At 36.1% G+C, this 16772-nt stretch overlaps 1 protein-coding gene across 1 annotated transcript; it reads left to right on the top strand.

Annotated features, from left to right (window-relative positions):
• Nucleotides 1-435: 435 nt before the first annotated feature.
• Nucleotides 436-4639, top strand: LOC117332509. The gene has a single exon (XM_033891441.1). The coding sequence runs from the start codon at nucleotides 470-472 to the stop codon at nucleotides 2060-2062; it is 1593 nt and encodes a 530-aa protein (XP_033747332.1). The 5' UTR covers nucleotides 436-469; the 3' UTR covers nucleotides 2063-4639.
• Nucleotides 4640-16772: the final 12133 nt, after the last annotated feature.

Consider the following 16772-nt stretch of genomic DNA (forward strand, 5'->3'; position numbering starts at 1 on the left):
CAGAGAATGATACACGATAGTGTATAATAAGAGACATTTAACAAGACCAATTATAAAATCTCAACGAACGTACAACTACAAATGACTAACAGTCTAGACGCGCTTTATACATCCATCACGATGGATTTCAACGTTAAAGCGTTAGTCTCCAAAACAGTTATTCAAATGCTTAAATAATGCCTTTCAGGTAATGTAGATGCCCTTCTATATATGATGTACCTATTAGTTTACGTCTAACATCACTGAAGAGTTCCAGCAGAACGAGACACTGCCAATAGTTGCGAATTCTTGCTTTCATCTCGCAAATGACTCTCAGACATCTTGAATTCACAATGACATAAAACTTCAACACAAACACACGTCATGATAGTTTTTATCAGTGGGTTGATAATATTATTCTCTGCTCTTCAGGTCCCGTCAAAACAACAGCATAACTCAACAGCAGCAAAAGCAGCAACAACAAAACAAGATGGCGTGGACAGATGTATTACAAGCAATTCTCGTGCTGCCGTTCACTGCAGGAAATTCGAGGACCGTTCGGAACCGACCATTGGATTTAGACGGAACTTCATCTACTGTTGTTGTTAGAATGTTCTTTTTCTCCTTAATCTTTCTGCTGGTGACGACCATGACGGACCCAGAACACACCTTGATTAAGTTCGTTTGGGTACAAATCTTTTTGTCCATTGTCGTCTCCCTTGGTTTGCTGTCCTGTATAATTGCTGTCGTTGTCATCAAGATCAAAGGTTTTCACTCCATCATGGTGCCACGAAGAGATGTCTCGACTTCTCGTTTTCAAATGACTGTTCTATGGGTGTTTGGGGTCTTGTCTGTCACTTTTAGCTTCCTGAAGAGCGGCCATATAGTAGAGTGTATCCATATTCAAGGACCAAATTTCACCGATGACGTCCATGTCATGGAGTGTGTATACTACGGAATCATCTTCGTGTTGTTGCCTGTTCAGATGTTAACTCTTACCTATCTGACGCCGTACCGATTCAAAAGGTCCTTACGGATTCAGTATATGATACTTTTAGTTCTAGCTTCTAACCTGACGATGTGGGTTTACGCTTTAATGGACCATAATACTAACTCAAAGGAAAAACTTGGAAACGACACGTGGCATACCAATTGTACAAACTTAACATTTACACGTATGCTCCATGTTTCAGATCAAATTCTTCCACCGATATTCTTGGAATACTCCATGTTAGCAATTACGATGACACAAAATCTGTCCATGAAATGGGAAACGTACAATGACGAAAGGGAACACGAAGATATAGAAATCCACAGTTTAACAGAAACAAATGAGGTGATAACTTCAGAGGAATCTCGGGATTCCACTGTTCAAAATGACGCTGAAACTCCATTATTATCCGGGAGTGGTACTACAGTTAAGAGAAAACAAAGACAATCTGTTTTGTTTTATATAAGTTTCATGTTGTCCTGTTTAGTTGGCGTCAGTATTTTTATTGGATATATTGTCCGAGTTACCGGTCATACACAAATAACAAAAGGATGGCTTCTTTGTTTGGAATTCGTAGTTGCTATTATGATGACTGTATGTACATTTACTGGGTATTTTTTAGTGACAAGAGACACTCGTCCTCCACTCAAGTCCAAGTCTATTTCCGGAGGTGAATACGTCTTCATTATCTCCGCAATTGGAGCACTGACTGGAAGTTTACTGCGAATACTAGCTTCAATCAAAATGGAATATCCGAGCTCTCTTTTCCTGCCTTCACGGGTAATGTTTTGTATACTTTGCTACCTACAGACTGTGCTGATCCTGCATGCTAGCCGCTGTAACCCAAAGCGTCACCACCGGACCACTTCGTTGAAGGGTGTTTTACTTTTACTGTCTTTGTACAATTGCGGAATTTGGATCGTCGATAGTTTTATAATCGGCAGTCATCCTGATTTAGATAAGGCCGAAAACGAGATACTAGGTCCAGCCATGTTGAAAATGAGTCACAATGTTTGTCATCCTTTGGATGTCTTCTTTAGATTTGCCTCGGCACTAGAACTGTATGAATTGTATAAGAAATTTGGGACCTAAACAAGTATTTGGTTCCTTCAGACAACATCTATAAATGAGGACCAAATAGGGATTGAATGGTGTTTTTATTGCGTTTATGGTGGTAGGAACGCAATGGGATACAGACATATTCTATATCGCGCGTTTATACTATATACTTAATATGTCTGTATCCTATTTCTTTCATACCAATGTAGACGCAATAAAAACACCGTTCCATGCATATATTTGCATTAAACACATCGTTGAAATACTGTACGAAGAAAATAAAAGTCGTGATGTGTTGCGAGGTTGGTGACTATGGCAGCCGTGGTTGCTAAGATAATATAGTTCCAATGAATCTACGTAAAGGAACCAGTATTGTTAACAAAATGAAAAGAAACAACTCAACATTTTTGTTTAATATATTTTACGTTTTCAACGGCTTGATATATTCAAAATCCGCAATTTCCGTTTCGGATTAACGACTAAAGTATGTTGTCAAGCACTGCGGTTATTGACACAGATTTAGTGGTGACGTGGTTGAAAGTTCTATAGGAACTGTACGCTTCAGCGATTTGTTGTAAGCTTACCTCGTGGAGAAGTTAAATATTCACTCATTTCCGCAATCTTCAGTTTATTTTTTGGCAAAATACTCACTTGACATTAGCTTTTTCACACAGATCATTGGGTAACAGGAGAAAACGCTAAATTGCATTGATCAGTCCTTTGAAAATGGCGCCGTCTAGTTGACGTTCAGGTAACGCCACAAAGAGACAACGTCAAGACGATTATGTTACTGATTGCCGCGCTTATTAATCCATTGAGGCTTTTTATCATTGCGTTTACGCTAATTTTAACGCAGTCAGAGTTTACTACACTTAAGAAGGAGAGATGTAAATATAGTGATCTGGTCACTTGTGCATGAGGGATAAATTCACAAGTAGACAAATTAAATAAGACTAAAATTACGAAATATACCGTCGTTAAGGTACATGTCCACACATCTGATATAAAATCTCCATTCAGGTTTATTTTACCTGTAAACCCAGGGCTTCTTACGAAGCGACTACGGTAATCACACCTGGCCGTATATGCCCAGGGCTACTGAGACAACACTCTCATTGAATCCTATTGTAACACCTTCATGCTTGACCGCAGACACCTTACTGGCTTCCAAACAGGGTTTGCTGGTGAGGTACTGCATTGGGTATTTAACGAAACTGAAACATGTTGTTATGCAAGATTCCATTGAAAATATATACTGTACCCGCAGTGGACCCCAGGTTACCTTGCACTTTTACAATCCAAGGACATAACCATTTGTATATTTCACCTATACATTGCCCAATATTAGCAAATACAATAGCATGAATTATTTCCTTTCAAAAAAATCCAGAGCCATTTCTGGAACTAGCATCATTATAAAAATAAATCAAGTTGTTGATCCATTTGTCTGAAAGGTACTGCTATCAATATTTTATCTGAGTATTGATTATAAATACCAAAAAATAATTGACATGTCTTTTTAATGATAGTAACCGTGTAAATGGTAATAAGTTGCGTACCTATCGCCTATATAAAAATGAAATTAGTACAAGTTTTTATGTTAAAAATATTAGAAATAGATCACACAGAAGAATTTTATCTAATTTTAGAAGTGGTGATCTGCCATTAGCTATAGAAACGGGTAGATACGCCAGGCCAATAATTCCTTTACAAGAAAGGAAATGTATATATTGTACATCAAATCATGTTGAGGATGAAACTCACTTTTTTATTGATTGCGATTTTTACTCTGACTTGAGACTTTTAGTTTTTAATAAAGCAGAAGCTAATTTACAGAATTTTAATGCTTTAAACAGCAGATAAATTAATATTTCTTATAAAAGAAGATAATTTGCAAAAGGATGTCGCCAGGTTAATGTTTGATATGTACCAAAGAAGACAAAACTTTTTATCAATAAGTCTTAATGTTAATTGACTCTCAAGATTTTACTGTAGTAGTGTCTCATAAGCCAAATATGGCTGGGTTTTGATGCATTTTAACGTTTTTAATGAAATGATGCTTGTATTTTATGTATATTTTATGTATCAATACGCGACACTCTAATAAACATATCTGAATCTGAAAATCTGAATCTGTACCAACCCCCTCTGAAGTGGTCTGTTGTTACATAGGGTAGGTGAGCTTGCAACACTGAAAGTAAAAATCTAAATTATATTTTTAGAATTCAAGCATAGGAGTACCTTTGTAAATGTCATATGGTTATCCTTGGAAAAGTATAATTTCGTACCTGTTTCCTGTTTTGAGATGGATTTTTTTTTAAAGTTTCTACTTATTCTCGCTGTAAACGAACCAACAATTTGGTTTATTAGGAAGAATTGGTAAGCCTTTGTGAATACAAAGTGTTCCATTTTCAAAAGAAACACAGGTAAAACCATAGCTAATCTCGCAAACACCCTGGTGTTTGTACAAACGATTTCAATAGCAAATATTTTTTACTTGAAGTCTGGTCATGAACCTTAACATCGCTGTTCATTCGTAATTTCCACCATATGATATCTTTTCATTTTGATTTTGCTTTAATATTGCATATAATATATTCATTGAAATTGCTGAAGTAAAAATGCATTAAAATGTATATGAAAATAGCCATTGGAACGATATATACGTACATTGTATATATCATGTGTACAGCAAAAATACACGAATGAAACAATAAACACATTCATGTACTGCAAGTAAACACATTTCACAACATTCCAGGAAAAAATGATCTTATTTGTAACATTCATTTTCATTGGATTGATATATCAGCCTGTAATGCAAAAATGACCTCACTGCTGTTTGTAACGCCACTTTTGATTGGTTGATACAGCGGAGTAATAATTTCTGTGATTGTGTACAGTAAGGATTAACGTGAAATAGTTTTTTTTTAATGTTAGAGGGCTATACCACAAAAATCTGGAGTGTACTGTCACCAAAACTGATTCGTGATTTATTGAGAGTATACTCTTCTTTTTGTGTTATAGCAAAAAGTATTAACTGTTGGGTTGGGTACTGCCCACGGTATCTTAAGTGACAGATCGATAATTACAGATATATCAATAAGTCATTCTGAACAAACCTACTACCAAACCAAACATAATCAAACGTCATTTTCTTCAGTTAGTCTTTAGGGTTGATATCGATATATTTTTCCTGTCGCGAAAGATGTGTTCAAGTGCCCTAATCCCAATGAATAGATCTCTTACTATTAGTTTAGAAAATATTAACAATCAAATTCTCGAAGAAGAAAAAAAATGTAAGAAATGAATGGACCTGCTTGATGAAAAAGAAATAATAATGAAAACAAAATAAATAAATAAATACAAATAACGTGTCAATCAAATAACTTGTCCTGGGTGTCTACATTTCTTCGCACCTACTGATTACATATTTGTACATGATAATGTGTTGTTAATAACAATCGTAAAAAAAAATGAAAAACTGAGAGTTTTGCAACATGAAACAAATATATAACTGTGTGATTACATGTAAATATAGCAGTCATTTTTACATTGGAATTTTGTAATAAAATCTTTCATGGTTTTTCATTGTATTATGCCATTTGTATGTAATTTGGTCACAGTCCACCAGGAAACTCTAATGGAGACTACAGTGAAATTAGATCCAATCCAGCTATCGCCCTCCCCAAATTTGTATATGGTTTGACGTATTGAAGCATTTTATATCTTAGTGTACAGCCCGTCCAGTGTCAAAGGGAAATGCATTATTGTAACGAAATGAATTCAAGATATGTAGAAATGAACATTGGCTGATCAAAATGTCATGGAGAAGCAAAATGTACAAATCTTCAAAGAAATAACATGAAGTCTGAAAACTGCGGGAACGTACAATAACTGCATATCAGGATCATAAAACCGACGAAGTTTCATAGAGATCGTTTAAAAACTGCTGGAGAAGATCTCCGGACCGAAATCAAATACTGAAACATACAAAGGTAGTCTCTTTAGAAAAATTAGCTGAAACAAATTGCCGCCCAGGAAACCTCAACTTCATATGATGATGAAGCCTACCAGGTTTCAAGGAAATCGGTTGAAAAAATGCAGACAAGGATATTCCCGGAAAAAAATATGCCGGACGGACGGACGGACACCGCCATACAATGATACTCCTGTCAAAATTTGACAGATGTATGAAAAGTGGTCAAATGTAACCTTGAAACTTACTTGGCCGATAATGATTGATAATATGGTACATGTACTACGGTTTTTATATAAACCATATCTAGAGAGGATTTCATAAAATCCTGACATCTTATACACCATCTTTTCAGTCCTAGCTAATAAACGGTGATTACAATTATTTGGACGGACAGAGGATCATGGACGAGAGTCGATTACTTAACACCATGTAAAATGAAGACTTAGGCTGTATACATACATGTTCATCGATAAATAGTTAGGGACAGGAATTACCGCCATAGTCTCACGGTGATAGGATCTGTATCTGATAACAGTTCACTATTATTGTATACCTCAGTGGCCAATACACACTTAGATTAAAACAAAACAAAACAAAAGGAATATATCACGATTTCCTAGAAAACAATTGACTTCTTTCAACAACCTGTATTATTTCCTTATAGTTTACGAACAGACGTTTATGTAAAAAAAATAATACACAATACTTACAATGACGTTTGCTCACACACAAGGGAACTTGAATTTGGAAATAAGGACTCAGTTAGTGGTAGTTATCTGCTCCAGAGCTGTCTACATGTATATGGTTGCTTCGAGGAGTTACACTGTCACACTAGGTATGCTACACACAATCATTTATTTTAGTATACTTTTCTTCTTTATAACCAAAAAACAAACAATGAATTTGGATTTAAATGACCGCAGCCTCATTTAATATGAAACGTATACAACCTCAGAATATGGCGAGCAGGCTTATCAATTTATGAATTTAGCATGACAATGGCCGCAGCCAAAACTTATTATTACAAGTGCATGCAAAGGCAAGGACACATGCTAAATGTCTACCCGCAGGTACCCGGACATAAAGCCCCTTGCCCTCTGACCTAGCAGATTTTGCCTGCACTTGTAAAAAACCGAAACCACCTCTCGCAAGAGGAACCAACATCTCCAGCCTGGAGAAAACCATAATCCTGCCTTTAGCTCCCAGGATATCACGTGGCAAGCATTACAAGATCAGGATTATTATATTTAGACTTAGCACTGGCCTGCCAGAAACTCCTAGGATACCTCCGTAGCAAGATTTAGTCCCCCAGGGTAAACCAAATCTTTTTGTCCATTGTCGTCTCCCTTGGTTTGCTGTCCTGTATAATTGCTGTCGTTGTCATCATGATCGAATGTTTTCACTCCATCATGGTGCCACGAAGAGATGTATCGACTTCTCGTTTTCAAATGACTGTTCTGTGGGTGTTTGGGGTCTTGTCTGTCACTTTTAGCTTCCTGAAGATGCTAGGTCCAGCCATGTTGGAAATGAGTTACCATGTTTGTCATCCTTTGAATGTCTTCTTCAGATTGGCCTCGGCACTAGAACTATATGGATTGTATAAGAAATTTGGGACCTAAACACGTTTTTAGTTCGATCAGATTTTATATGAATTCCTCATTGCCTTTAAATGGAAGTGATGACCTGATAGTATACATTTTTTGTGAAGTTATTCATTTGAATAGTTGCACAGTTCAGAATATACAAATGTACTTACAGGTTTTTGAAATCCAATATGGAATTTTATGAAATATTTATTGAATTTTGTTTTTTTGCACCTCCCAAGTCAGGTTGTGGCATTTCTTTGACCTATTTCTATTTTTAGTCGCCTCCTCGACATACGAACTTGAGGCCTTGGTATCACTGACGAAACTGTATGATACAGTCTGATTCCTTTTGTCTGTACTTTTTATGAATATCAATTTATTTTGAAAGTAGCCAATATCTTGTGTGCCTTTTGTTTACTATATTAAATGATATTAAATGTATATAAAATTTGTAAATCTTCTCCAAATTATGTTTTGTATATGACGTTTGTTATAGTTTATTGAGATTCGGTGTTTTGGAAATAGACATGGCAATATCAAAACTGGTGTTTAGGTGGACTCAAACAGAACACACATACATAGCACAGGAAGAAAGAGCAGAAAGGAAAACAAAATATAATATGCAGTGAGTCAAAAATTATTATGCGATTTCGCAGAAACACAGCTTTACTGGTTTAAACATAATGATTTTATCCCTTTTCCTATCTTCTTCCCTGATGCATTGTTTAACGAATATACAATGTATATATATAAACAATGAACTGGGTTCGTTGCTAACACTTAGGACAATTTTTCTTTCTCTTGACAGAAACATGTTAGTTAATTCGCAGGTAAATGGCTGTTATAAATGCGGAAGCTTTGTGTTCGTCATTATGCATTTGTTTTTGTGATATGATCTTTGACGTTTTGCTCTTAAATATGTCTAATGATATTGTTGTCACTAAACCGGTTTAAAGATTTTGTATAAAGTTTCCGTTTATCATCCATTGCTATTTACCTATTAGTAGACTTATCAACGTGATCGGAATATTACTTATTTCTAATTCTAACGCATATTTTTATATATTCCTTTTGATTCATACATAATCAGTCGTATCATACATCTTAAAATTTAACACCATATTAATATATTTCACAGTATCGTTAATATTTATCGCTATACACATCAAATTTGGTTGTATCGATACCTATTAGTATTCGAGTTAATGCATGTAGAATGTAATTTTATATCATTATGACGTTTTAAATAGAGTAGTAGAAACACCTGTACATTTATATCCAGCACCTTGATATAAAATATAAAATATCATAATCTGATAACAAGAACAAGTGTAACCTACAAGTTTGAGGAATATCCCTCAAGTACTTTCAAGAAATAGCGATAAAACTTTCATTTCTCAAAATCCAAGATGGCTGCCTTTCATTTTCTGGCTAAAACTCTAAATTTAATTGGCATAACTAGGGACCGAGGGAAACCTACTCATCACTTTTGAGAAACATACCCTCAGTTCCTTTAAAAAATAAAGCGATATCAAACGTCAATTCTCAAAACCCAAGATGGCCCCCTGTCGACCATGTTGTTTTTCTGATAAAAAATGAAAATTGACTTGGCATATAAGGTACCAACGGGAATCTATACATGGAGTTTGAGAATTTTCTCTCCAGTTCTTTTCAAGTAATAGCGATAACAAACTTCAATTCTTAAAATCCAACATGGCCGACTGTCGGACATTTAGTTTTTTGTTTAAACATCAAAATTGAATTGGCACAACTAGGGACCAAGAGAAATTTACTCATCACGTTTGAGAAACATCCCTTCAGTTCTTTTCAAGAACAAGAGGTCCAGAGGGGCTATATCTCTCAACTGGCAAGGTTTGACCAAACATCAAAATAATGTCATGTTCAATTCGTTGATGTCTAACATGGCTATATATGGTTATGGCGTAGGGATCGCAACTGCTTTAAAGACATAACCCTGAAACGAAGTCCAGACTCCCTTGGGGTGTGGAAAGACCCCAGGGGTTGTTTTTATAACATGATTATATCTAAAGAAAGTAAGTCCCCTGGGTGGGGAAAGACCCCAGGGTCCATTTTTACATCAGAATTGTGTTTATCTCTAGATACACAAAAATAGTATATTTGGTTATGGGATGGGGATCGCAACAATTTCAAATACCGGTATATAACCAAGAAACTAAGTCCCTTGGCGTGGGGAAAGACCCCAGGGCCTAATTTTACATCAGGATTGTGTTTATCTCTTGATGCCCCTCTGCCCCAGGGGATGAGAATCACCGTTTATGCAAAATCTGTTCAACTTCCCACAAGGATGGTTCTGACCAAATTGGGTTCAAAAACATTCATAACGTTACGATAAGTAACGATATCAAGAAAAACCTCTTACAATAACTTACAATACAAGTGATGAAAATATCTCTACTTAATCGATCTCTAGAGCTAGTTAAAGTCACAGAAACGGAAGTAGTTTTAGTCAGGCATCACAGGAATTTGTTTCACCAAAGAATCACAAATACATGTATTCGAATATTTGATACTGGTACAAAGAATATTTAAGTCTAAGAGTCCCTCGGGCCTTAACGGTCACCTGAAAAGGTTATTGGTTATTAAGAGGATATTATTTAAAGATGTAAATACATTTGACCTTTGATACCTTAATAGTACGTTTCATTTACCTCATTTAAGTCAACTTTTTCCCATTCATCCCAGCATGCTACTGACTTACGATCATGATCCTGGGCCTCTTGACTATTGAGAAGTCGTTTTAATATTTCAGCACATTTGACCCCTGTGACCTTGATATCAGGTGAAAGTGATTCATTTCACCTAACTTGACCAATATCATGGCCCTTGTCCTGTTGGGTATTGAGTAGAAATCGAAAACGTAAATTGTTTATGACGCACGACGGACGATACACGACACCAGGCAAAAGGTGATCGCAATAGCTCACCTGGGACTTTGACCTAACAATAAGGTCATTTAAGGACGGTTTCAACTATTGATTGGGACAGTTTTATATTGTCATTTTGCTGAAATTTCACGTCGGTACACGGTAGCACCATACTTACACTTAGATAATGTTAAGCAAGCAGATAACATCAAATACATTTTATAGACCTTGAAACATCCAGGGGAAATAATCCATAAGCACAACCGCCCAGACAATGGCGAACATTTAGTAAAAGACCAAACGTGAGTCGATGTCAAGGGAGATTCTAGAAAGACGACGACCTAAGCTTTTTTTTCTCTTTCTCTCAATTCAATTCATTTATTACCTTAAACCTTACGGTTTATCAGTACAAATTCATATGTATACAGTACACACATGACAGATAACTACATACGATATAGAAAAAGGTAGCTAATAAACACACAGACCACACATGCACACACATATCTCACTTACTCTCAATTCAAGATAATTATCTTTTCCTAGAGTCCCCGGTTTCATCAACGTACCTAAATAAAGGAAATTCTTTAACTCGAAATTAGCATTGGATACTAAAGCATTATATAATTTAAATGGAATATCTGCCTTAAATTATGTAATGCTTTAAAAACGACCCAAGCTTTAGTAACATTTTATGGATCAAGCAATGGAGGAGGGAAAGAGCGGCAGTTGTGTAAAGGAAGTTAAGCCTCTAGAATAATGAAATTAATACGTGTATTTAAAGAACGAAGCGCAGGTAAATTCATAATACCGTAATATTGCCGTATTGATGGGTTTGATTAATAATCTTACATGGCTTTCTATCCCATGTGCGATTTATTATCGAGTAAGAATATCATTAAACAAACTAACGCCACAAGTTATAATCGTTTAACGACACATGACACAGTTCACTTCTTACACACGTGTTTTCAGTGACAGAATGTGTCTGCCCCTGTTATATTCACCATTAGGTCCTTTTAGCTGCAACATCAAAAGCCAAATCACATAATCAGTGAAGACAGATACAATAATATATCAAACGCCTAAATACCCACAGTATCTCACAGTAATCACACAACCTGACACTTGTAAAAGAAAAAAGTCCTGTATTCAAGATAGGTTGTAGTTTATGAAACAAGGAAGATTTTACCCAGACAGTGTCAATTCATGCATACAATTAACGTTTTTAATAAGGAAGGAATCCTGACAATCCTTCAGTGGTTTATGCACCGTAAACGTTGAACGAATCCTCGACAAAATTGTAAGTATAGCACATAGTACAACACATATTATATAACATAGACAAATTTTATACCATAAATAAGATCGATGAAGATAAATGATTTAGTTTTAATATCTTATACAAGAGCAAAATATATCCATAGAACAGTTTTGTACCTTTAAATACTTAAATATTAGCGTAGTTATATTAAATTTTAAAAACTCTCGTCCTTCTACGACCTCCAGCGTCGTCAAAGCTGTATTATCAATCCAAATAAAAATTCAGGGTATATTAGAATACCTATCACATATTGTTTGACGATATATGATTTTTGTTTATGCCAGAAAAGCCGTCAACATGACCTGGTCGGATGTATTACGATCTGTATTTGTGCTCCCGCTGACGGCAGGAAATCCCAAGGGAAATCAAATACGCCTTTCTGATGGAAGAACCTCTTCATTAGTCTTCAATACATTCCTTCTTTCGTTCATTCTTCTCATGGCGAAAACGATTACAGGCCCCAACGAAACCCACACCAAGTTTTTTGGATTCCATGTGATTATGTCCATATTTGCCTTTATAGGATTACTCTCCTATATGGCTATGATGATTGTCCTCAAGTGGAAGGGCTTCAACAAATTACTGGAACCAAGGTCTGAACGTAAAACCTCTAATATCCACATCGGTTTCCTTTGGTTCTCTGGCATTGCATCAGTCGTTTTTTGTTCAATAAAAACCGGTCGACTGGCAGAGTGTGAGATTCCGTTTCTGGACCCTAGTGTCGCTTTAAATATTTCACTGGTGGAATGTATTTACTATATCATCATGGGATTATTTCTAATAATACAGATGATTTTTCTAACATATCTAAAAACTTATCAGTTCAATAACCCCTTGAGACTTCAATACTGGATTCTGATAATTATATCGACAAATTTGACAATGTGCGCTTATGGTTTTAGAGACAGTGGCGATGAATATGTGCAAATTGGAAATAATACTTGGATTGCTCTCAATTGTACAAACCAAACATTCACACATCTGCTTGGTGTTTCTGACAAAATCCTTTCTCCAACGTTTTTGGAATGCTCTTTCCTAGCTATAACACTTGTTCAGAATTTGTTGCCCAATCGGGAGACAACCAACAAAGGAGACAGTGACGAGTTAACCGCCGTGACTGTCGATAGCGACTCTGAGAGAGAAAACGATACTACCTCATCAGAATTGAATCAACGGACTCAACTTTTAGATAATTCCCATGTATCCGTAGGCTTCAAACCGTCTTTTTTGTTCTATGTCAATGCGCTCTGCTCTTGCACAGTCGGCGTCGCTGTTTTGATAATGTACTTAGTAAAAGTTACTAAGGGTGACGACCAAAGTATGACGAATGCACGTACCGTGTGCGAGACACTTGCTACGTCTATGATGGCCATATATATACATACAGGCTATTATCTCCTCTCAAAACACACGGAGCCGAACACTATTCGCGTTCCAGTATCCGGAAGTGAATATATATTCATAATATCCTCGATCGGCGCACTATTTTCATGTACCTTTAGTGTTTTGATTTTTTCTCATTTTGCAAGTCCGTATAATAATGTACATGTAGCTTCACGTGTTATCATAGGGCTAATATCCTACACACAAACAGTATTCATTCTTCATGCTAAACGCTGCAAAAGGAAACACGCCAACGAGAACATGTCTTCCCTACGGTCAGTAATGCTGTTGCTTGCTATGTACAACTTCGTGTTCTGGATCATAGAAAGTTTTGTATATGGGAGATTTTACGAAGTGAAAGCTATAGAAAGAAACTACCTCGGTCCTGATTTGTGGAATATTCGAGTTAGCGTAAGTCACCCCCTCTATATGTACTTTAGTTTCACTTCAGCTCTCGAAATGTACAATCTATTTAAGAAATTCGGATGATACCATTGATGAGAAAGTGACTAGCGCTTGATGCCAATTTTATTTCTATTTCCATTGAAATGAATTAAAATGACGACAGAGATCACGTGGTCCAAGTATCATTATTGCCAATGACACATATAACGTTTAACGTTTAGACTAAAGTGTTTCCTGATTCCATTTTGATACTGCTATTACAATAACAACATTTTGCTTACTTTCATTTTTCTCCCATCAATAGCCCATTGGTGCCTTGATCAGGAACATTATATACCTTGCTTAATAAGACTTGAAAAATAAACACAAATACCTTACAGTGTTTACTTAATTCTGAGAGTAACTCTGTCAGACACATGCACAGATCATGGGAAAATCAGACGACAGCGTACTTCGGTTTCATGATAAGCGACCCAAGACCAATCTGACAATCGTTACCTATTCTTGTCTATCACGTACTTAGTAAAATTACAAAATACCTGTTATCTGATGTGCCTTTATTTATTTTCAAAACGACTTTTAAACATGAAGGAAACTGTTAAAAGGAAAAAATAATTCACGATAGATGAATCTTATTCTGTATAACGTTGTAATAAAGAAGATAAAACAGCCGGTGGATAGCATGTATATTCACAGAATTCATTTAGTATATTTACATCTGTTAGACATGTAACAAAGCTACTTTACTGTAGATATATTTTGATTGATGGATTAAAGGATTCTAGGAATTTTCAATGGCATAAGTTTCTTAATTTGAATTGTCAACATGATTAATAAATACATTTTATTGTCCTGTTATAATACTAACACTTTCGTTAACAGTAACACGCAGGGTATTAACTATGGAGGATAACAAGAAGAAGAAGAATAAACAGTAAAACCAACACTGAAAACAGAAATAAGGACAAATCTAGATTTTACTACACAGAAACTATTTATGTTTTACGTTAAATCAAAAGCTGAACACTGGCATGCCACTCGAATATAAATTGAGACTAGGCACTCACAACATAGAGAAAAATTACCACTGTTTAATATTAACAAAAAAATAATACTAAATACGACTATGAATTACGTCCAGACCGGGCACCTATGGAACAAGAAATTTCCAAAAGGTTACTATAGGAAATGTGAAATGCTTATTGAATGTATCAGCTGTAGTATTGCAACACCTAGTGCACTTAGATGGGACCAATAAGGATGTTTGAGATATAAAATCATATTGGAAAGATTTTTATTTGGAAAATAAATGTATGAGAAAAAAAAAAAAAAAAATCGTGATATATTTTGGATATATTTTCTTCAATAGAGAAGAAAAATAATTTTCCAAGTAAGAGTGCTTAAAAGCTTTTTTCCTCCATGATAAATAACGACTTCAACAATGAAGTGTTGGTTGTACAATTCGAATATTTGATACTGGTACACAGAATATTTAAAGATGTAAATACATTCGACCTTTGATACCTTGCGAGTATGTTTCATTTACCTCATTAAAACCAACTTCTTTCCATTCATCCCAGCATGCTACTGGCTTACTATCATGATCCTGGACCTCTTGACTATTGAGAAGTCGTTTTAATAATTCAGCACATTTGACCCCTGTGACCGTGGTAGCAGGTGAAAGTGATTATTTTCACCAAACTTGTTAGCCCTTAATCCCAGTATGCTACCTGACCAATATCATGGCCCTTGTCCTGTTGGGTATTGAGCAGAAATCGAAAACGTAAATTGTTTACGACGGACGACACACGGCATGGGTCTCTGACCTAACAATAAGGTCATTTACTGTCGACGCGGGATTACCTCGAAAGGCAAACGTGCATTACTACATCGATATGTGGATGGCCTAGTTACCGGTACATCTAATACACATGAGAGCGAGTCATGAAGCAGTTAAATTATTCATGTGGAGTGTCGCCTGTTTTCATTGGTTGACCCATTTGTAAGCACGCCCATTTCCGCCATCATCTGAGTGTCAGTTTTCCCGCGCATGTAACTTGACAGATCTACATCTATGATCGTCTATGCGGCTAGAAATGGATGATTTTATAGAAAGTATCGACCCTGGACTCCTTACTTACAAAGATGAGCTGTTCATGCGGTCAGTCACAAGTTTGGCAACTCTCAAATACCTGAGACCGAGGGAGATATCTGAAATGAAAATCCCGGATGTGTTCAAACGACTACTTACCGATAAAGTTATCGGTCTGCAATCACCTGAAACAAGAGCGGCCATGAAAAAAGATACCAGTCCTTTCACTTCGATGGTCAGGACAAGTGACAATAAGAACAGAAAACGTTTATTCACCCCTGCTAACTTGATTGATGACCTCAACAAATGCGATGATGAGCCGATCCCCAAAAAGGTCGGAACTGGAGACCACGCAATGTTTATATTGACCCCCCGATATATTTTATACATACATTACTATTGTAATGTGTCCCTGTGAACTAACCCAGAAAAGAGAAGACTTAAACTTAAAAAGGATGCCACCTGTCCCTCCTAAGCCGATATCCATACCAGGTTAGTTTACACATGATACACATATATGCCGTAATTGTTTATTTATCGACGCTAATGTGCAATAATTCTTGACTCCGTAAATCTGTTGTAATCTGATGAAGAGTGAGCATATATCTACTTAGCTAATCTACACCACGGCTACGATATCGCAGCTACCAAACATCATTCAATACATGTCCGGCCATATGGGGTCGCAACGATAATATAAACTTGTAAACACGTACAATGTGTCTGGTCCGTCCGTCCCGTCGTGTCAATGCAACCAGTGTAACGGGCTATTTGTTTGTTCTGATGCCATTGTCATACATTTCTCGCCGTGTAATCCTCTAATATTGTTGGAATATCAAGCAACTTCATCTATTCTTATCATAATTTAGATATTATGATTGAACTAACAAAGGTTATAAACGAGAATACTTTGTGAATACTCCGAGTTCGTATTTCAGGCTCTCAAAGCACAGGGGCTAGTAACGATTTAAATGAGATAAGAATGAATTTCGTATCTTTGTGTGCTATGAAGGCCTAAAGCATCATGTTTTGTTCTTTTCAGGATGCACGCCCTTAAAAGTTGTC

Source organism: Pecten maximus, chromosome 8, assembly GCF_902652985.1.
Source record: "Pecten maximus chromosome 8, xPecMax1.1, whole genome shotgun sequence".
NCBI lineage: Eukaryota > Metazoa > Mollusca > Bivalvia > Pectinida > Pectinidae > Pecten > Pecten maximus.

Bases quoted from the DNA above. Each gene is read 5' to 3' on its own strand.
- LOC117332509 (XM_033891441.1), top strand. From the start codon at position 470: ATGGCGTGGACAGATGTATTACAAGCAATTCTCGTGCTGCCGTTCACT.